Source organism: Ranitomeya variabilis, chromosome 2, assembly GCF_051348905.1.
Source record: "Ranitomeya variabilis isolate aRanVar5 chromosome 2, aRanVar5.hap1, whole genome shotgun sequence".
NCBI classification, from domain to species: domain Eukaryota; kingdom Metazoa; phylum Chordata; class Amphibia; order Anura; family Dendrobatidae; genus Ranitomeya; species Ranitomeya variabilis.
Window position 1 is genome coordinate 819,641,655 of NC_135233.1, and position 24,441 is coordinate 819,666,095.

Genomic DNA, 24,441 nt, shown 5'->3' on the forward strand with positions numbered 1-24,441 from the left:
GTGTAGGCCGAGCATACATTGCCTGGGTCCATACATATCTAGGCCAAGCACACATAGCCTGGGTCCATACATGTGTAGGCCAAGCCCACTTTGCCTGGGTTCATACATGTGTAGGCTGTGCACACATTGCCTGGGTCCATACATGTGTAGGACGAGCACACATTGCCTGGGTCCATATATGTGTAGACAGAGCTCACATTGCCTGGGTTCATACATGAGTAGACAGAGCTCACATTGCCTGGGTTCATACATGTGTAGACAGAGCTCACATTGCCTGGGTTAATACATGTGTAGACTAAGCACACATTGCCTTTGTCCATACATGTGAAGACTGAGCTCAAATTGCCTGGGTCTATACATGTGTAAATTGAGCACACATTGCCTGGGTCCATACATGTGTAGGCCGAGCACACCTTGCCTGGGTCCATACATGTATAGACCAAGCACACATTGCCTGGGTCCATACATGTGTAGACTGAGCTCACATTGCCTGAGTCCATACATGTGTAGACTGAGCAAACATTGACTGGGTCCATACATGTGTAGGCCGAGCATACATTGCCTGGGTCCATACATATCTATGCCAAGCACACATAGCCTGGGTCCATACATGTGTAGGCCAAGCCCACTTTGCCTGGGTTCATACATGTGTAGGCTGTGCACACATTGCCTGGGTCCATACATGTGTAGGACGAGCACACATTGCCTGGGTCCATATATGTGTAGACAGAGCTCACATTGCCTGGGTTCATACATGAGTAGACAGAGCTCACATTGCCTGGGTTCATACATGTGTAGACAGAGCTCACATTGCCTGGGTTCATACATGTGTAGACAGAGCTCACATTGCCTTGGTCCATACATGTGTAGACAGAGCTCACATTGCCTGGGTTCATACATGTGTAGACAGAGCTCACATTGCCTGGGTTAATACATGTGTAGACTAAGCACACATTGCCTTTGTCCATACATGTGAAGACTGAGCTCAAATTGCCTGGGTCTATACATGTGTAAATTGAGCACACATTGCCTGGGTCCATACATGTGTAGGCCGAGCACACCTTGCCTGGGTCCATACATGTATAGACCAAGCACACATTGCCTGGGTCCATACATGTGTAGACTGAGCTCACATTGCCTGAGTCCATACATGTGTAGACTGAGCAAACATTGCCTGGGTCCATACATGTGTAGGCAAAGCACACATTGCCTGGGTCCATACATGTATAGACCAAGCACACATTGCCTGGGTCCATACATCTCTAGACTGAGCACATATTGCCTGGGTCCATACATGTGTAGACAGAGCAGACATTGCCTGTGTCCATACATGTGTAGACCAAGCACACATTGCCTGGGTCCATACATGTGTAGACCGAGCACACATTGCCTGGATCCATACATGTCTAGACCAAGCACACATTGCCTGGGTCCATACATGTGTAGACTGAGCACACATTGCCTGGATCCATACATGTCTAGGCCAAACACACATTGCCTGGGTCCATACATGTGTAGGCTGAGCACACATTGCCTGGGTCCATACATGTGTAGACAGAGCTCACATTGCCTGGGTTCATACATGAGTAGACAGAGCTCACATTGCCTGGGTTCATACATGTGTAGGCTGAGCACACATTGCCTGGGTTCATACATGTGTAGACAGAGCAGACATTGTCTGTGTCTATACATGTGTAGACCAAGCACACATTGCTAGGCCAAGCACACATTGCCTGGGTCCATACAGAAATATCTTTTCTGGGGTGGCTGGGGGCAGATGTTTGTAGCCAGGGGGGGGGCTATAACCATGGACCCTCTGTAGGCTATTAATATCTGCCCTCAGTCACTGGCTTTACCACTCTTGCGGAGAAAATTGCGCGGGAGCCCACGCCAATTTTTTCTGCGATTTAACCCTTAAATTTAATAGCTACCACGCCAAAATTTGCACATACACACTACTAACATTAGTAGTGTGGAATATGCAAAAAAAAGGGGGATATGACATGGTTTACTGTATGTAAACCATGTCTCATATCATGTCGGGTTTAGGCAGGAGAAATGAAAAGCCGGCAATTGAATTACCGGCTTTTCACATATATCGCGCTGAAGTAAATATAAATATAAATATATGTATATATACACTCACCGGCCACTTTATTAGGTACACCATGCTAGTAACGGGTTGGACCCCCTTTTGCCTTCAGAACTGCCTCAATTCTTCGTGGCATAGATTCAACAAGGTGCTGGAAGCATTCCTCAGAGATTTTGGTCCATATTGACATGATGGCATCACATAGTTGCCGCAGATTTGTCGGCTGCACATCCCAAAGATGCTCCATACAAGGCAGGATGGATCCATGCTTTCATGTTGTTTACGCCAAATTCTGACCCTACCATCCGAATGTTGCAGCAGAAATCGAGACTCATCAGACCAAGCAACGTTTTTCCAATCTTCTACTGTCCAATTTCGATGAGCTTGTACAAATTGTAGCCTCAGTTTCCTGTTCTTAGCTGAAAGGAGTGGTACCCGGTGTGGTCTTCTGCTGCTGTAGCCCATCTGCCTCAAAGTTCGACGCACTGTGCGTTCAGAGATGCTCTTAGGCCTACCTTGGTTGTAACGGGTGGCGATTTGAGTCACTGTTGCCTTTCTATCAGCTCGAACCAGTCTGCCCATTCTCCTCTGACCTCTGGCATCAACAAGGCATTTCCGCCCACAGAACTGCCGCTCACTGGATTTTTTTTCTTTTTCGGACCATTCTCTGTAAACCCTAGAGATGGTTGTGCGTGAAAATCCCAGTAGATCAGCAGTTTCTGAAATACTCAGACCAGCCCTTCTGGCACCAACAACCATGCCACGTTCAAAGGCACTCAAATCACCTTTCTTCCCCATACTGATGCTCGGTTTGAACTGCAGGAGATTGTCTTGACCATGTCTACATGCCTAAATGCACTGAGTTGCCGCCATGTGATTGGCTGATTAGAAATTAAGTGTTAACAAGAAGTTGGACAGGTGTACCTAATAAAGTGGCCAGTGAGTGTATATGTGTCTCAATGACATATATATATATATATATATATATATATATATATATATATATATATAAATAAAACGAAACCCGACTTTGGAGCGAAGATCGCCGACGGCCGACCCGATCCCACAGTGAGATCGGGTCGGGTTTCACGAAACCCGACTTTCCCACAAGTCGGCGACATTCGAAAATGACCGATCTGTTTCGCTCAACCCTAGTGTAGATCAAGCACACATTGCCTAGGTCCATACATGTGTAGACAGAGCACACATTGCCTGGGTCCATACATGTGTAGACCAAGCCCACATTGCCTGGGTCCATACATGTGTAGACAGAGCACACATTTCCTGGGTCCATACATGTGTAGACAGAGCACACATTTCCTGGGTCCATACCTGTGTAGACTAAGCACACATTGCCTGGTTCCATACATGTGTAGACCAAGCCCACATTGCCTGGGTCCATACATGTGTAGACAGAGCACACATTTCCTGGGTCCACACCTGTGTAGACCAAGCACACCTTGCCTAGGTCCATACATGTGTAGACAGAGCTCACATTTTCTGGGTCCATACATGTGTAGACCAAGCACACATTTCCTGGGTCCATGCATGTGCAGACCGAGCACACATTGCCTGGATCCATACATGTGTAGACCGAGCACACATTTCCTGGGTGCATACATGTGTAGACCGAGTCCATACATGTGTAGACCAAGCACACATTGCTAGGGGCCATACATGTTTAGACTAAGCACACATTGCCTTTGTCCATACATGTGTAGACTGAGCTCACATTGCCTGGGTCCATACATGTGTAGACTGAGCACACATTGCCTGGGTCCATACATGTGTAGACCAAGCACAGATTGCCTGGGTCTATACATGTATAGACTGAGCACACATTGCCTGGGTCCATACATGTGTAGACTGAGATCACATTGCCTGAGTCCATACATGTGTAGACTGAGCACACATTGCCTGGGTCCATACATGTGTAGACCAAGCACACATTGCCTAGGTCCATACATGTGTAGACAGAGCACACATTGCCTGGGTCCATACATGTGTAGACCAAGCCCTCATTGCCTGGGTCCATACATGTGTAGACAGAGCACACATTTCCTGGGTCCATACATGTGTAGACAGAGCACACATTTCCTGGGTCCATACCTGTGTAGACCAAGCACACATTGCCTGGGTCCATACATGTGTAGACCAAGCCCACATTGCCTGGGTCCATACATGTGTAGACAGAGCACACATTTCCTGGGTCCATACATGTGTAGACAGAGCACACATTTCCTGAGTCCATACATGTGTAGACCAAGCACACATTGCCTGGGTCCATACATGTGTAGACAGAGCCCACATTTCCTGGGTCCATACATGTGTGGACCAAGCACACATTGTCTGGGTCCATACTTGTGTAGACAGAGCACACATTTCCTGGGTCCACACATGTGCAGACCGAGCACACATTGCCTGGATCCATACATGTGTAGACAGAGCACACATTTCCTGGGTCCATACATGTGTAGACCAAGCACACATTGCTAGGGGCCACACATATGTAGACTAAGCACACATTGCCTTTGTCCATACATGTGTAGACTGAGCTCACATTGCCTGGGTCCATACATGTGTAGACTGAGGTCACATTGCCTGGGTCCATACATGTGTAGACCAAGCACACATTGCCTGGGTCCATACATGTATAGACCGAGCACACATTGCCTGGGTCCATACATGTGTAGACTGAGCTCACATTGCCTGAGTCCATACATGTGTAGACTAAGCACACACTGCCTGGGTCCATACATGTGTAGGCCGAGCACACATTGCCTGGGTCCATACAGCTGAAGACTGAGCACATATTGCCTGGGTCCATACATGTGTAGACTGAGCACACATTGCCTGGGTCCATACATGTGTAGACCGAGCACATATTGCCTGGGTTCATACATGTGTAGGCCAAGCACACATTGACTGGGTCCATACATGTGTAGGCCGAGCATACATTGCCTGGGACCATACATGTCTAGGCCAAGCACACATTGCCTGGGTCCATACATGTGTAGACCAAGTCCACATTGCCTGGGTTCATACATGTGTAGGCTGTGCACACATTGCCTGGGTCCATGCATGGGTAGGCTGAGCACACATTGCCTGGGTCCATACATGTGTAGACAGAGCTCACATTGCCTGGGTTCATACATGAGTAGACAGAGCTCACATTGCCTGGGTTCATACATGTGTAGACAGAGCTCACGTTGCCTTGGTCCATACATGTGTAGACAGAGTTCTCATTGCCTGGGTTCATACATGTGTAGACAGAGCTCACATTGCCTGGGTTCATACATGTGAAGACTGAGCTCACATTGCCTGGGTCCATACATGTGTAGATTGAGCACACATTGCCTGGGTCCATACATGTGTAGGCCGAGCACACCTTGCCTGGGTCCATACATGTATAGACCAAGCACACATTGCCTGGGTCCATACATCTGTAGACTGAGCACATATTGCCTGGGTCCATACATGTGTAGACAGAGCAGACATTGCCTGTGTCCATACATGTGTAGACCAAGCTCACATTGCCTGGGTCCATACATGTGTAGACCGAGCACACATTGCCTGGATCCATACATGTCTAGACCAAGCACACATTGCCTGGGTCCATACATGTGTAGACCGAGCACACATTGCCTAGATCCATACATGTCTAGGCCAAGCACACATTGCCTGGGTCCATACATGTGTAGGCTGAGCACACATTGCCTGGGTCCATACATGTGTAGACAGAGCTCACATTGCCTGGGTTCATACATGAGTAGACAGAGCTCACTGTTATGACCTGGTGGTTAGGAGCACCCGAAGTGACCTGATGGTTAAAACAGAAAACCTGGGACAAGCTCTGAGGGAGTAGTAACTCTACTGACCGCAATCCCTAATCCTATCACACACACTAGAAATAGCCGTGGAGTGTACCTAACTCTCCCTAGACGCCTCTTCACAGCCTAAGAGCTAACTACCCCTAAAGATAGAAATAATAGCCTACCTTGCCTCAGAGAAATTCCCCAAAGTAAAGGTAGCCCCCCACAAATATTAACTGTGAGTTAAGAGGGAAGTGACAAACACAGGAATGAAACAGATTTTAGCAAAGGAGGCCGAATCTTCTCTAGAAAGACAGAGGATAGGAAAGGGAACTATGCGGTCAGTATAAAAAACTACAAAAACCACGCAGAGTGTGCAAAAAGACCTCCACACCGACTCATGGTGTGGAGGTGCAGCTCTGCACCCCCAGAGCTTCCAGCTAGCAAGGAAATGTCATAATAGCAGGCTGGACTGAAACATAACATGTACTGAAAAATATATTCAAAAAACCAATGAACAGCAAATGATTAGCAAGGACTTAGCTTCTGCTGGAGTAGTCAGGTCATCTGAGAATTCCAAGAGAGATCTGAACCAGTACTGAGACATTGACAGCTGGCATGGACTAACGACCTGGGCAGAGTTAAATAGGGAAGCGAGCAGAAGCAATAAACGAGGGCAGCTGAGAAAGCCAACCTCAAAGATCAGCAGTTCCACTCAAAGCCACCAGAGGGTGTCCAAGGACAGAACTCACCAAAGTACCATTCACGGCCACAGGAGGGAGCCCGAGAACGGAATTCACAACAGTACCCCCCCCTTGAGGAGGGGTCACCGAACCCTCACCAGAGTCCCCAGGCCGATCAGGATGAGCCAAATGAAAGGCACGAACCAAATCGGCAGCATGGACATCGGAGGCAACAACCCAGGAATTATCCTCCTGACCATAGCCCTTCCATTTAACCAGGTACTGCAGCTTCCGTCTCAAAATACGAGAATCTAAAATCTTCTCCACCACATACTCCAACTCCCCCTCAACCAACACCGGAGCAGGAGGATCAACGGAAGGAACCATAGGCGCCACATATCTCTGCAACAACGACCTATGGAACACATTATGGATGGCAAAAGAAGTTGGAAGGGCCAAACGAAACGACACAGGATTGATAATTTCAGAAATCTTATAAGGACCAATGAAACGAGACTTGAACTTAGGAGAAGAAACCTTCATAGGAACATAACGAGAAGACAACCAAACCAAATCCCCAACACGAAGTCGGGGACCAACACAGCGACGGCGGTTAGCAAAACGTTGCGCCTTCTCCTGAGACAACGTCAAATTGTCCACCACGTGAGTCCAAATTTGTTGCAACCTGTCCACCACAGAATCCACACCAGGACAGTCAGAAGACTCAACCTGCCCTGAAGAAAAACGAGGATGAAAACCAGAATTACAAAAAAAAGGCGAATCCAAAGTAGCAGAACTAGCCCGATTATTAAGGGCGAACTCGGCCAATGGCAAGAAGGTCACCCAATCATCCTGATCAGCAGAATCAAAGCATCTCAGATAGGTTTCCAAGGTCTGATTGGTTCGTTCGGTTTGGCCATTTGTTTGAGGATGGAACGCTGAAAAAAAAGACAAATCAATGCCCATCTTAGCACAAAAGGACCGCCAAAACCTAGAAACAAATTGGGAACCTCTGTCCGACACAATGTTCTCCGGAATTCCATGCAAACGAACCACATGCTGAAAAAATAATGGAACCAAATCAGAGGAGGAAGGCAATTTAGGCAAGGGTACCAAATGGACCATCTTAGAAAACCGATCACAAACCACCCAGATGACAGACATCCTTTGAGAGACAGGAAGATCAGAAATAAAATCCATGGAAATATGTGTCCAGGGCCTCTTCGGGACAGGCAAAGGCAAAAGCAACCCACTGGCACAAGAACAGCAAGGTTTGGCCCGAGCACAAGTCCCACAGGACTGCACAAAAGAACGCACATCCCGTGACAAGGAAGGCCACCAAAAGGACCTGGCAACCAAATCTCTGGTACCAAAAATCCCAGGATGACCAGCCAACACTGAACAATGAACCTCAGAAATAACCCTACTAGTCCATCTATCAGGGACAAACAGTTTCTCCACTGGGCAGCGGTCAGGTCTATCAGCCTGAAACTCCTGCAGCACCCGCCGCAAATCAGGAGAGATGGTAGACAGAATCACCCCCTCTTTAAAAATACCAGCCGGCTCAGGGACTCCCGGAGAATCAGGTAAAAAACTCCTAGAAAGGGCATCAGCCTTCACATTCTTAGATCCCGGAAGGTATGAGACCACAAAATCGAAACGGGAGAAAAACAGTGACCATCGAGCCTGTCTAGGGTTCAACCGCTTTGCGGACTCGAGGTAAGTCAGATTCTTGTGATCAGTCAGGACCACCACGCGATGTTTGGCTCCCTCAAGCCAATGTCGCCACTCCTCAAATGCCCACTTCATAGCCAACAACTCCCGATTGCCGACATCATAATTACGCTCGGCAGGCGAAAACTTTCTAGAAAAGAAAGCACACGGCTTCATCAAGGAGCCATCAGAACTTCTCTGAGACAAAACAGCCCCTGCCCCAATCTCAGAAGCATCAACCTCGACCTGAAAAGGGAGCAAAACATCTGGCTGACGCAACACAGGGGCCGAAGTGAAACGACGTTTAAGCTCCTGAAAGGCCTCAACGGTCGCAGGGGACCAATTCACCACATCAGCGCCTTTTTTCGTCAAATCAGTCAAAGGCTTAACCACACTAGAAAAATTAGCGATGAAGCGACGGTAAAAATTAGCAAAGCCCAGGAACTTCTGAAGACTCTTCACAGATGTAGGTTGAGTCCAATCATAAATGGCCTGAACTTTGACAGGATCCATCTCGATAGTAGAAGGGGAAAAAATGAAGCCCAAAAAGGAAACCTTCTGAACTCCAAAGAGGCATTTAGAGCCCTTCACAAACAGCGCATTAGCACGAAGGACCTGGAACACCATCCTGACCTGCCTTACATGAGACTCCCAATCATCCGAAAAGACCAAAATATCATCCAAATATACGATCATGAACCTATCCAGATACTTCCGGAAGATGTCGTTCATAAAGGACTGAAACACAGATGGAGCATTAGAAAGCCCGAATGGCATCACCAGGTACTCAAAATGGCCCTCGGGTGTATTAAATGCTGTTTTCCATTCATCGCCCTGTTTAATACACACAAGATTATACGCCCCTCGAAGGTCAATCTTGGTAAACCAACTAGCCCCCTTAATCCGAGCAAACAAATCAGACAACAGAGGCAAAGGGTACTGTAATTTGACCTTGATTTTATTGAGAAGGCGGTAATCTATACAGGGTCTCAGAGAGCCATCCTTCTTGGCCACAAAAAAGAACCCTGCTCTCAACGGCGACGAAGACGGGCAAATATGCCCTTTCTCCAAGGACTCCTTTACATAACTCCGCATAGCGGTATGTTCTGGCACAGATAAATTGAACATTCGGCCCTTAGGGAACTTACTACCAGGAATCAAATTAATAGCGCAATCACAGTCCCTATGAGGAGGTAGGGCACTGGACTTGGGCTCATCAAATACATCCTGGTAATCCGACAAAAACTCAGGGACTTCAGAAGGAGTGGAAGAAGAAATTGACATCAAAGGAACATCACCATGTATCCCTTGACAACCCCAACTAGACACAGACATTGATTTCCAATCCAGTACTTGATTATGAACCTGTAACCATGGCAAACCCAACACGACAACATCATGCAAATTATGCAACACCAAAAAGCAGATATTTTCCTGATGTGCGGGAGCCATGTACATGGTCAGCTGAGTCCAGTACTGAGGTTTATTCTTGGCCAATGGCGTAGCATCAATCCCCCTTAAGGGAATAGGACTCTGCAAAGGCTCCAAGGAAAAACCACAGCGCCTGGCAAACTCCAAGTCCATCAAGTTCAGGGCAGCGCCTGAATCCACAAATGCCATAACAGAGTAGGACGACAGTGAGCAAACCAGGGTAACAGATAAGAGAAATTTAGGCTGCAAAGTACTAATGGTGACAGACCTAGCGAACCTCTTAGTGCGCTTAGGACAATCAGAGATAGCATGAGAGGAGTCACCACAGTAAAAACACAGCCCATTCTGACTTCTGTGTTCTTGCCGTTCAGCTCTGGTCAAAGTCCTATCACATTGCATAGGCTCAGGACTCTGCTCAAAGGACACTGCCATATGGTGCACCACCTTGCGCTCGCGCAGGCGCCGATCAATCTGAATGGCCAGAGACATTGATTCGTTCAAACCAGCAGGCGTGGGGAACCCCACCATAACATCTTTAAGGGCTTCAGAAAGACCCTTTCTGAAAATTGCTGCCAGGGCATACTCATTCCATTTTGTGAGCACAGACCACTTTCTAAATTTCTGGCAGTATACTTCTGCCGCTTCCTGACCCTGACACAGAGCCAGCAAGGTTTTTTCTGCCTGATCCACAGAATTAGTTTCGTCATACAGCAATCCGAGCGCTTGAAAAAATGCGTCTACATTGAGCAATGCAGGATCCCCTGACTCAAGAGAGAATGCCCAGTCTTGCGGGTCACCATGCAACAAAGAAATAATAATCTTTATTTGCTGAATGGGATCACCAGAGGAGCGGGGTTTCAGAGCAAGAAACAGTCTGCAATTATTTTTGAAATTCAAAAATTTAGATCTATCCCCAGAAAACAAATCAGGAATTGGAATTCTAGGCTCTAACATCGGATTCTGAACTACATGATCTTGAATAATCTGTGCCCTAGCAGTGAGTTGATCCACACAAGAGGACAAACCTTGAATATCCATATCTACACCTGAGTCCTGAACCACCCAGAGGTTAAGGGGAAAAGAAAGACAAAACAGGCTGCAAAGAAAAAAAAATTGACTCAGAACTTCTCTTATCCCTCTTTTGAGATGCATTAACACTTTGTGGGCCAGCTGTACTGTTATGACCTGGTGGTTAGGAGCACTGATGGTTAAAACAGAAAACCTGGGACAAGCTCTGAGGGAGTGGTAACTCTTCTGACCGCAATCCCTAATCCTATCACACACACTAGAAATAGCCGTGGAGCGTACCTAACTCTCCCTAGACGCCTCTTCACAGCCTAAGAGCTAACTACCCCTAAAGATAGAAATAATAGCCTACCTTGCCTCAGAGAAATTCCCCAAAGTAAAGGTAGCCCCCCACAAATATTAACTGTGAGTTAAGAGGGAAGTGACAAACACAGGAATGAAACAGATTTTAGCAAAGAGGCTGAATCTTCTCTAGAAAAACAGAGGATAGGAAAGGGAACTATGCGGTCAGTATAAAAAACTACAAAAAAACACGCAGAGTCTGCAAAAAGACCTCCACACCGACTCACGGTGTGGAGGTGCAGCTCTGCACCCCCAGAGCTTCCAGCTAGCAAGGAAATATCATAATAGCAGGCTGGACTGAAACATAACATGTACTGAAAAATATATTCAAAAAACCAATGAACAGCAAATGATTAGCAAGGACTTAGCTTCTGCTGGAGTAGTCAGGTCATCTGAGAATTCCAAGAGAGATCTGAACCAGTACTGAGACATTGACAGCTGGCATGGACTAACGACCTGGGCAGAGTTAAATAGGGAAGCGAGCAGAAGCAATAAACGAGGGCAGCTGAGAAAGCCAACCTCAAAGATCAGCAGTTCCACTCAAAGCCACCAGAGGGTGTCCAAGGACAGAACTCACCAAAGTACCATTCATGGCCACAGGAGGGAGCCCGAGAACGGAATTCACAACAGCTCACATTGCCTGGGTTCATACATGTGTAGGCTGAGCACACATTGCCTGGGTTCATACATGTGTAGACAGAGCAGACATTGCCTGTGTCTATACATGTGTAGGTCGAGCACACATTGCCCAGGTACATACATGTCTAGGCCAAGCACACATTGCCTGGGTCCATACATGTGTAGGCTGAGCACACATTGCCTGGGTCCATACATGTGTAGACAGAGCTCACATTGCCTGGGTTCATACATGAGTAGACAGAGCTCACATTGCCTGGGTTCATACATGTGTAGGCTGAGCACACATTGCCTGGGTCCATACATGTGTAGACTGAGCAGACATTGCCTGTGTCCATACATGTGTAGACCGAGCACACCTTGCCTGGGTCCATTCATGTGTAGACAGAGCAAACATTTCCTGTGTCCATACATGTGTAGACCAAGCACACATTGCCTGGGTCCATACATGTGTAGACAGAGCAAACATTGCCTGTGGCCATACATGTGTAGACCAAGCACACATTGCCTGGGTCCATACATGTGTAGACAGAGCAAACATTGCCTGTGTCCATACATGTGTAGACCAAGCACACATTGCCTGTGTCCATACATGAGTAGACAGAGCTCACATTTCCTGGGTTCATACATGTGTAGGCTGAGCACACATTGCCTGGGTCCATACATGTGTAGACAGAGCAGACATTGCCTGTGTCCATACATGTGTAGACCGAGCACACCTTGCCTGGGTCCATACATGTGTAGACAGAGCAAACATTGCCTGTGTCCATACATGTGTAGACCAAGCACACATTGCCTGTGTCCATACATGTGTAAACCGAGCACACCTTGCCTGGGTCCATACATGTGTAGACAGAGCAAACATTGCCTGTGTCCATACATGTGTAGACCAAGCACACATTGCCTGGGTCCATACATGTGTAGACCAAGCACACATTGCCTGGATCCATATATGTGTAGTAAATACAAGGACGCATTTCCTGTCCTACTATTTTGACCGAGAGCACAATGAGTGCCAGAAAATGAAGTTTCAGCTTGTAGCTGATATTATACAGTCCACAAATGCAGCAACTGAATGAAAGCAGTCTCACACAGCAGGGACTCAGATCACATTACTAAATGGCATGAACATGTTTATTAGCAATGCAAAAAAGTTATTGTAGATTTTAATTGGGGAGATGATGACTTTTTAAGTGGATAAATTATTTCATAAATTTGCATGAAGAATAAAAAACATTTCTCCACTTCAGAGAATAGTTGCTATATTGTAATGTGGAATGTTTTTTTTCTAAACATTATCCAAACCTTCTGGATAAGATTTATAGTTGGAAATGCACTACCTTTCATTCTTCCGGCCTCTAATGCTTGAATTATATTGGTTTCCTTAGTAATCTTCTGACATAAAAGGAGGCTTTCATCCACAGTTACTACAGTTCCAGCATCACATGTGATTGATTTTGGGAGGACATAAGGTTGTTTTTGGGCACCATACTCCCACAACCTTTCTTATCCCCATTCCTAGAGATTAACGTGAAAAGTCCTTGTTTTTTATATCCTCAAATAGTATCCTGAATGTTTTATTCTATACTGTCAAGTAAAGCAGCATAACACTTTTCTGTTATGAACCACCACAGAAGATGGCATTACTAATAAAAACAATATAATCAATTAATATTATTCTAGAACTAATTGCTGTTTTTTAAAATATGTACTATGTTTTTATGTAATTGAATTTTCACATTTGAATAAGGAAAGTCTTTTGCTCAGTTATCTGTGAGCTGCCTGGTTGATAATCCAGGAACTTGATAGCTTTGATCATAGATGCAGAAACTGTACATAGTGGTCTTATATCTGATGTATGCTTCTGCCCTCCTTTTTATACTTTTGTTTATTAGTATAAGATTATAACGGGAATTACTAATATATCACCAGAAATCTTTATTTTTTCTTTCTCTAAATATGTTTGAAATTTCTCTCTTTAACTTAGGGTGATCAGGGACATAAAGGAGAAAAGGGGTTTGATGGAGTTGATGGAAAAAAGGTAAATAACTTTTTATATATGCTTTACAATATGTTAAGTGCTCATTTGTAAATGTATGAGAATTTATTTTCTAAAATAATGCTAATTAATAACACTTCCCACTTATATGAAGGTAAATGTAAAAATATTATGCTATAGTATATATATTAAAACACATGTGCTAAGCTTCATTTACATCTGCGCTGTATAGCTTTATGTCAGACAGATCTTTAAAATGAGACCCTTAGGGGCATAAAAAGATTTTTGCTTTCTAACTTGTGCTGAATTATAAAACTTTTTCCACTGCTAATTTAACCCTTTTCATATGTCCTAACTCTTTCTAACAATCAGTTTTCCAATATACTTGTATTACTTGTGCTGCTTCTGTAAGCTCAGCTCTGTGTGGGTCATATATCCCTGGGGACCGGAAACGGATGAACTGAACAGCTCACGTCATTGGTGGAGGCAGGACTACTGTACGTCTCAATGAATGACAGCAGTCTGGGCTTGCATGCTCTCGTCAGAATTAATTCTACTCCTCTGCCTGGATCCTGCCGTTATCTTAAAATGCTGTGCTTTCAGCTGACAAGCTCTGCAATGTGCTGCTGATCAAAGCTTCGGCAGACTCAGTCTGCACCATGCATGACCAAGATCAGATCAGGTTTCATTCTCCTCCTTTGCCTAAATCCTGTTGAAGCTTTGAAGTGCCGTTCCTTCAGCTGAAAAATCCTGTGAATCACTTTCTAAGCAGCACATCGCAGTGCTTGTCAGCTGAAGGGACAGAGCTCCGAAGCAACGACAGGATCCAGGCAGAGGAGGAGAATAAACTCTGATCTGAACATGCATGCTCAGACTGCTGTCACTCACCGAAATGTAGCCCTGCCCACACCAGTGACCTGTTCTGCACAATTAATCTGATTGCTGTTCCCAGATTGGATGTAGTTGAGCCAAAATTGCAACAGAGGACTGTAAGACCCATCCGAAGCTGGCCTTACAGGTGCAGGGCAGGTAATAGAAGTATATTACCAAATTGATTGCTATGAAGAGTTAGGACAAAAGAAAGGGGGTGAAATTAGCAGTGGCAAACCTCTTTAAAGAGAGAAAAAGTGTATATATGCCACGTCACACATTGCTTCTAAAGGCCCCGTCTCACATAGCGAGATCGCTAGCGAGATCGCTGCTGAGTCACAAGTTTTGTGACGCAACAGCGACCTCCATAGCGATCTCGCTATGTGTGACACGTACCAGCGATCAGGCCCCTGCTGCGAGATCGCTGGTCGTGTCGGAATGGCCTGGACCTTTTTTTGGTCGTTGAGGCCCCGCTGACATCGCTGAATCGGTGTGTGTGACACCGATCCAGCGATGTCTTCACTGGTAACCAGGGTAAACATCGGGTTACTAAGCGCAGGGCCGCGCTTAGTAACCCGATGTTTACCCTGGTTACCAAAAAAAACAAACAGTACATACTCGCCTTTCGGTGTCCAGGTCCCTTGCCGTCTGCTTCCTGCTCTGACTGAGCCGCCGTACAGTGAGAAGTGAGAGCACAGCGGTGACGTCACCGCTGCGCTCTGCTCTCACTGTACGGCCGGATCTCAGTCAGAGCAGGAAGCAGACGGCAAGGGACCTGGACACCGAAAGGCGAGTATGTACTGTTTGTTTTTTTTGGTAACCAGGGTAAACATCGGGTTACTAAGCGCGGCCCTGCGCTTAGTAACCCGATGTTTACCCTGGTTACCCGGGTGCTGCAGGGGGACTTCGGCATCGTTGAAGACAGTTTCAACGATGCCGAAGTCGTTCCCCTGATCGTTGGTCGCTGGAGAGAGCTGTCTGTGTGACAGCTCCCCAGCGACCACACAGCGACTTACCAACGATCACGGCCAGGTCGTATCGCTGGTCGTGATCGTTGGTAAATCGCTTAGTGAGACGGGGCCTTAAGTCAAAATGCCATGTTTTCTAAGGGTACCGTCACACAGTGCCATTTTCATCGCTACGACGGCACGATTCGTGACGTTGCAGCGTCGTATAAGTATCGCTCCAGCGTCGTATACTGCGGTCACACGTTGCAATACACGGCGCTGGAGTGATCATTTCATGACGTATTTGCGATGTAGAACCCGTTGGTTACTGTGCGCACATCGTATACAACCTGTGTCACACAATGCAATCATGCCGCCACAGCGGGACACTAGACGACGAAAGAAAGTTTCAATCGATCTGCTACGACGTACGATTCTCAGCGGGGATCCGGATCGCAGTAGCGTGTCAGACACAGCGATATCGTAAATGCATCGCTGGAACGTCACGAATCGTGCCGTTGTAGCGATCAAAATTGCACTGTGTGACGGTACCCTAAGGCACCATACAGCAGAACACATATTGCATGCAGTTTCATCTGTCAGGGCTATAGGCTAAAGACAATACGTGAGAGATTTTCCATATGTATATACTGGACACATATCAAAAGTGAGGCGTAAACAATATAATGTATATATTCTGCATTTACTCTCTCTCTGCTTTCAGGGAATGCCCTGCTGCTCATCATTTATGGCATGCAGGCTCCCACACATGCTAAGGCAGAATATTGCAGTTGCATCGCCTCCTTTGTTTTGCTCCATTTTATAATTACTATTTTACAGTAAAAAAGATTTTTGTTTGGTTGCTGATGAGATTTGTTTCTAAGAAAAGGAGTGTTTACATTACGACTGCTAGAAGTTGTGGAAAATATTTTTCCTGTTGAAATATATTACACAATTGTCATAAGAATACATGTAGTGGTGATTAAATAAAAAAGGTCTAACAATTAGTGTTGAGCGATACCTTCCGATATTCAAAAGTATCGGTATCGGATTGGATCGTCCGATATCCAAAAAATATCGGATATCGCCGATACCGATACCCGATACCAATGCAAGTCAATGGGACACAAATATCGGAATGTAAATAAGCCCTTTCTGTGCTTCTATATGCTGTGCCGGAGGGGGGAAGAATGTGGGCGGTGCGTGGACGGACACTGAGTGTCTGTGTGTGCGGGCGGGGTCTGTGCGGGCCTGCCGGGGATGTGTACGTGCCTTCCAGGGCTGTATGCGACGTGCAGGGGATCTATGCAGCGTGCCGGGGCTGTATGTGGGCTGCATGTGGGCTGCCCGGACTCTGTGCAGCGTGGGGGGGCCTCTGTGCGGCGTGGGGGGTCTCTGTGCGGCATGGGGGGGTCTCTGTGCGGCGTGGGGAGGGGTCTCTGTGCAGCGTGGGGGGGGTCTCTGTGCGGCGTGGGGAGGGGTCTCTGTGCAGCGTGGGGGGGGTCTCTGTGCGGCGTGGGGGGGTCTCTGTGTGGCGTGGGGGGTGTCTCTGTGCGGCATGGGGGGGGTCTCTGTGCGGCATGCCGGGGCTCTGTGCGTGTGTGCAGGCAATCCCATCGGACGATGCCTGCTACACTGACAGTGATTGACACATTAGCCAATGATGGGACAGTAGTAGTCCCATCATCCGGGTAATGTGTTGAATGAAAAAAAAAAACTCCCTGCATGCTACATACATGCTACATACATGCTACATACATACGTGCTAAATACATGCTACATGCATACTACATACATATATGCTACATACATACTACATACATACTACATACATGCTACATACATACTACATACATACATACATACATGCTACATACATACTACATACATACATACTACATACATGCTACATACATACTACATACATACATACTACATACATACATGCTACATACATACTACATACATGCTACATGCATGCTACATACATACATGCTACATACATACTACATACATACATACTACATACATGATACATACATACTACATACATACATACTACATACATGCTACATACATGCTACATACATGCTACATACATACTACATACATACATACATACTACATACATATTCCATACATACTACATACATACTATACACATACATACCACATACATACATACATACTACATACATACTACATACAGTACATTCATACATTATATACATGACATACATATAGACATACAGTACATTAAACACAGATTACAGACTAACCATTACGTGTCACTTTGTTCCCCAAAGCCAGCGTCAACCTGTAAAAATATGAAAAAAACAAACAACCAATATACTCCCTGTCTGCAGAAATCCACGAGTGTCCCACGACGATCTCCCATAGAGAACGGCAGCTACAACTGTTGCAACCGCTCTCTAGGGGCTCCAGAAACACAATGACGGAGGAAGGTATTCCTCCGCCACTGTAAAAGAAAAGTCCCTAGTCTCACTTTATGGCATTGCTGTATGAGAAATTTTCCCAGGCGGCAATTGCCATAAAGTGAGATTTGTCCTAAGGTAACCTCAGTGATACACTGCAGGAGCTATTGTCTCCTGTCAGTGTGTCACTGAGGGTCCTATAGAGCAGTGACATCACCCGATGTCACTGTTCTATAGGGGAGATCGTCGTGGGACACTCGTTATTAATTGGACTATGGCGGACAGGTAGTATGCGGTTTATTATTTTATGTTTTTTGCAGACACTGAAGTATGGTAAGTATGGTTAAATGAAGAATATTAAAATACTTTTTCCTAATGTGTGCGTGTTTTATTAACCCTTTCTTACTATTGGATTAATAACGGATAGGCGTCTTATTGACGCCTCTCCGTTATTAACCCAGCTTAATGTCACCTTACAATAGCAAGGTGACATTAACCCCTTATTACCCCATATCCCACTGCTACATGGGAGTGGGAAGAGAGGGGCTACGTGCCGGAATTGGTGCATCTTACAGATGCGCCATTACTAGGGCGGCTGCGGACTGGTATTTGTAGACGGGGGGGGGGGGGGGCAATATCCATGGCCCCTCTCTAGGCTATGAATATCAGCCCGCAGCTGTCTGCGTAGCCTTTCTGGCTATAAAATATAGGGGGACCCCACGTCATTTTTTTAGGGGGGTCCCCCTATTTTAATAGCCAGTAAAGGCTACGCAGACAGCTGAGGGCTGATATTCACAGCAGGCTACAAATATTTGCCCCCGGCCGTCGGCTTTCCCCCTCTGGCGCAGAAAATTGCATGGGAGCCCATGCCGTTTTTTTCCATTTTTTTGTGTTTTTTAAATTCAATGCTCATAAAGGCCTGTTTCACACTTGCGTCGGTACGGGTCCGTTGCTATGCGTCAGGCCTACATACCGACGCATGTTGTGAAATTTGTGCACAACGTGGGCAGCGGATGCAGTTTTTCAATGCATCCACTGCCCATTCTAAAGTGCGGGGAGGAGGGGGCGGAGTTTCGGCCGCGCATGCGCGGTAGAAAATGGCAGACGCGATGGACAAAAAAACGTCACTTGAACGTTTTTTCTGCCGACGGTCCGTCAAAACACGACAGATCCGTTGCACAACAGATGCGCCGTGTGGCCTTCCATCGCGATCTGTCGCTAATACAAGTCTATGGGAAAAAACGCATCCTGCGAGCACATTTGCAGGATCCGTTTTTTCCGCCGGATCGGTTTGTTTCCGCCGGATCCGTTTTTTTCCGCCGGATGGCCACATGTTTCATCCGTTTTTTGCAGGATCCATCAAAAAAGCTGTTTCTGCCAACGGAAAACACATACAGAGGAACGGTTTTTCTGTCCAGCGAAAAAACGCACAGCGACGGATCCAGCAAAAAACGGATAAAACAGATGTGAAATGATGAATCCGGCCTCCGAATCCATTTTTTCATGCATGTTTCCATTCAAATCATGAACATTTTCCATTTCCAAAAAATGCATCAAAACCGGTCAAAAAACGGAACAAAAACTGCATAAAAAAACCGCATCAAAAACAGCATCTAAGGGTATGCGCACACGATGCGGATTCTCTGTGGATCCGCAGCGTTTTTTGAGGTGCAGAAACGCTGCAGATCCGCAATTGATTTACAGAAAATCCGCTGTGGAAACGCTGCGGCTTAAAAGAAGTAGCATGTCACTTCTTTTTTGTGAATCTGCAGCGTTTTTGTACCCACTCCATTATAGAAAACCGTAGGGGTAAAAACCGCAGCAAATCCGCAAGAAAACCACAGCAAAAACGCACAAAAAAATGCTGCGGAACCGCACAAAAAACCGCAGGCGCGTTTTCTGCCAGGAGAGACAGAATCCGCACCAGAAATTCCTAAGCCTAATCCGCAACATGTGCACATACCCTAAAACTGCACCAAAAACTGCACCAAAAACTACATGACGTGTTTTGGCGGACCGTCGGCACGAAAAAACGTTCAAGTGAACGTTTTTTTGTCCATCGTGTCCGCCATTTTCTACCGCGCATGCGCGGCCGAAACTCCGCCCCCTCCTCCCCGCACTTCAGAATGGGCAGCGGATGCGTGCACAAATTTCACAACGTGCGTCGGTACGTCGGCCCGACGCATAGCGACGGACCCGTACCGACGCAAGTGTGAAACAGGCCTTTATGAGCATTGAATTTAAAAAAACACAAAAAAAACAGAAAAAAACGGCGTGGGCTCCCGCGCAATTTTCTGCGCCAGAGGGGGAAAGCCGACGGCCGAGGGCCAATATTTGTAGCCTGCTATGAATATCAGCCCGCAGCTGTCTGCGTAGCCTTTACTGGCTATTAAAATAGGGGGACCCCCCAAAAAAATGACGTGGGGTCCCCCTATATTTTATAGCCAGAAAGGCTACGCAGACAGCTGCGGGCTGATATTCATAGCCTAGGAGCTATAAAGGGGCGTGCACGCCGACCGCCATCTTACTGCTGCCGATCTGAGCATAGGGAGAGGTTGCTACAGCTTTGTCAGAAGCAGGGATATTGTTAGGGAGGAAAGATTAACCCCCAAACCGCTTGTGCTGTAGCGATTTCCACTGTCCAACACCACCTTTTCTTTGCAGGGACAGTGGAGGCTAGATTTCTGTGCATCAGCTCTGTAGCTTATAAGGCTCCCTGATAGCTGCATTGCTGTTTGTACGCCGCTGTGCAAACCAACTGCTTTTTTCAAAGCAAAAATCCTGTTGCTTCTTTCAGCACAGTTCTCTTGTTTCTTTGTCCACACTCTTGTGTGCAGCAGTCCTTTTTATTGCTGCCATACTTGTCCTTTGATCATTGTAGGGAGATTGAAATTCTACTACAGCCCTTGTATTTTTTGATATATCTTCCAGCCACTTTCTGCCACTCAAACTGTGTAGTGTAATACAGTGGGCCTGATTTTTTTCCTGCATTCTCCCACACATAAAAAGGGAGATTTATATTGCCACTGAGTGAATCTGCGTTAGTCCTGTTTGTGGCATATGTGCCAGCCACTTTCTGCCACTCAAGCTGTGTAGTGTAATACAGTGGGCCTGATTTTTCTGCTGTCTCCCACACATAAAAAGGGAGATTTATATTGCCACTGAGTGCATCTGCGTCAGTCCTGTTTGTGGCATATCTGCCAGCCACTTTCTGCCACTGAAACTGTGTAGTGTAATACAGTGGGCCTGATTTTTTTCTGCATTCTCCCACACATAAAAAGGGAGATTTATATTGCCACTGAGTGCATCTGCATCAGTCCTGTTTGTGGCATATCTGCCAGCCACTTTCTGCCACTCAAACTGTGTAGTGTAATACAGTGGGCCTGAATTTTGCAGCAGACCCCCACACATATAGAAAGGGAGATTTAAATTCACAACAAGTTTACATACACCTTCTACCTTGTTTTACAGTACCATATAATGGTTATTAGTTTGGTTACATTTTCCTAAGAATGAGGCGGTCATTGCCAGCTGGTAATGATGGTGATGGTGGTGGTGGTGGGGCATCTGGTGGTAGTGGGAAAAGCAAAATAGCACCTTAGGCTCGAGTTGTTGAGCCAGCGTCATCGTCTGGCTACACAAGGCCTCGAAGGCTCCCTTTTCTGGGAGTAGGAAAACCGCTTTTAAAGCCGGAGCAGCAGGAAAAAGTTTTGGCTTTCCTTGCTGACTCAGCCTCTAGCTCTTTCGCCTCCTCTTCCGAAAGTTCCAAATTTAAAAGCAGCGAGTCGTCAGTGGATGCTCATGGTCAGGAACAAGTCGCTTCCTTGTGTCCTTCACCCAAAGCAAAAGTGAAGGATGCGTCAGGCGACACTACAGTTTACTCCATGGAGCTCTTTACACATACCGTGCCAGGGTTAGAAAGGGAAATAGATCACAGCCCATTACAAGATGAGCAGTAGCTCTGAAGTGGAGGAGGATGAGCCGCAGCAGGCATCAACATCGCAACAGCTTTCATCTGGCAGGCCTGCATCAGGCCCAAAACGTGTGTCAAAAACCACAACAGGTGTAGGACAGTGTTGCAATCCGGTGACAGTAGCATGGCGTGCAAAGCCTGAAAAGGTATTCCATAGTAGGACGAATGCAGTGTGGCAATTTTTTAACCAAGATCCGAATGACCAGTTTAAAGTTATATGTAAGAAATGCTCCAAGACCTTTAGCAGAGGGAAGAATCTACAAAGTTTAAATACAATGTGCATGCGTGGACATCTAACCAGCAGGCACTTGGAAGCATGGACTAACTACCAAACTTCCCATACCGTTGATGCACCTGCTCAAATTGAAGTTAGTCAGCAATGCAACATTGCTTCCCTCACTGGAAGCCCACCGGTTATGACACCACCAGTGCAGGTATTGTCACAAGGCCAAAGCAGTCAGGGAATCACAAGGTTCTTGGTTGGAAACACTGTAGGTAGGCCCACATCAAGAATACCATCACCAAGCCTCTCTCAATCTGCCATGTCCACCACCACCCCCACTAGTTCCACCATATGCAGCTCTCCAGTCCAGCTCAGCCTACCAGAGACTCTCGATAGGAAAAGGAAGTACTCTTCCTCTCATCCGCGTACACAGGGTTTGAACGGCTATATTGCTCAACTAATCTCGTTAGAGATGATGCCCTACTGGTTGGTTGAAAGCGAAGCTTTCAAAGCCCTGATGGCCTACGCAGTACCACGCTATGACCTACCCAGTCGACACTTCTTTGCGAGAAAAGCCATCCCAGCACTCCACCAACATATCAAAGAACGCATTGTCCATGCACTGAGGCACTCGGTCAGTAGAAAGGTGCACCTCATAACTGATGCATGGACCAGTAGGCATGGCCAGGGACGTTACATGTCCATCACGGCACACTGGGTTAATGTGGTGGATGCAGGGTCCACAGGGGACAGCCATAATGGCACAGTTCTGCTTAGCCCACGGTCTAGGAAACAGTTGGCTGTAGGTGTTTGCACCTCCTCTTCCTCCAGAAGTGAAAGCTTGTCCACAGAGCTCAGTCGCACGAACACTCCATCCGCAGCTGCCAGTGTTGCACCCGTGGTGTCCCATTATGGAACAGCTAGTGGTAAGCGTCAGCAGCCTGTGCTGCAAATGAAGTGTTTCGGCAACAACAGACACACCGCGGAAGTACTGGCCGAGTACTTGCAGCAAGAAACTCAGTCATGGCTGGGCAGTGTACATCTTGAGGCAGGCAAGGTAGTCAGTGATAACGGAAGGAATTTTATGGCTGCCATAGCCCTTTCCGAAATGAAACACATACCTTGCCTGGCTCACACCTTGAACCTTGTGGTGCAGTGCTTCCTCAAGAATTACCCTGATTTACCAGCCCTGCTCCTGAAGGTGTGCAGACTTTGCTCGCACATCCGCCGGTTGCCCGTCCACTCCAGCCATATGCTTAACCATCAGCGATCACTGAATCTTCTCCAGCACCACCTAATAATAGACGTTGCAACAAGGTGGAACTCTACACTGCACATGCTTCAGAGGCTGTGCGTGCAGATGCGTGCTGTCATGTATTTGTGGGAGGATACACATACACGGGCAGGCAGTTGGATGGCAGACATGGAGTTGTCTGGTGTGCAGTGGTCGAAGCTCCAAGACCTCTGTCAAGTCCTTCAGTGTTTTGAGGAATGCACACGGCTGGTCAGTGCGGACGACGCCATCATAAGCATGAGCATCCCACTAATGCGTCTACTGATGCAAAGTTTGACGCACATCAAGGAGCAGGCATCTGCGGCCGAGGAGGAGGGAAGCCTTGATGACAGTCAGCCATTGTCTGGTTAGGGAAGTCTCCGGGACGAGGTGGCAGATGAAGAGGAGGAGGAGGATGATGGGGCTGAATATTTATGGGAGGAGGATGCTTCTCAGGGGGCAATAGAAACTGGTGGCATTGCAATGTCAGGTAAAGGGTTTTTGCTGGCCACAAGTGAGGTAGATATTCAAGAAAGTGCTCCTCAACCCAGCACAAGCAGTGAATTGACACCTGGAACTTTGGCCCACATGGCAGAGTATGCCTTGCATATCCTAAAACGGGACCCCCGCATTATCAAAATGATGACTGATGACGATTACTGGTTGGCGTGCCTCCTGGATCCACGATACAAAGGCAAATTACAAAATATCATGCCACATGAGAACCTTGAGCAAATATTAGCTACCAAACAAGCAACTCTTGTAGACCGTTTGGTTCAGGCATTCCCAGCACACAGCGGCACTGATGGTTCTCACACGAGCTGTAGGGGGCAACATTGCAGAGGTGCTAGATGTGCACAAAGCCGAAGTGGCATTGGACAGAGGGGATTTCTCACCAGGTTGTGGAGTGATTTCGCAATGACCGCTGACACGACAGGTACTGCTGCATCGATTCAAAGCGACAGTCGACAGCATTTGTCCAGTAT

General features: G+C 46.7%; 1 protein-coding gene across 1 annotated transcript in view; it reads left to right on the forward strand.

Annotated features, from left to right (window-relative positions):
* COL21A1 (collagen type XXI alpha 1 chain) overlaps positions 1-24,441 on the forward strand; it is a 614,795-nt gene that overhangs the window by 359,246 nt on the left and 231,108 nt on the right. The window contains exon 13 of the mRNA XM_077290009.1: positions 13,723-13,776. Coding sequence (XP_077146124.1) covers positions 13,723-13,776 — 54 coding nt within the window. The remainder of the gene's footprint in view (positions 1-13,722; positions 13,777-24,441) is intronic.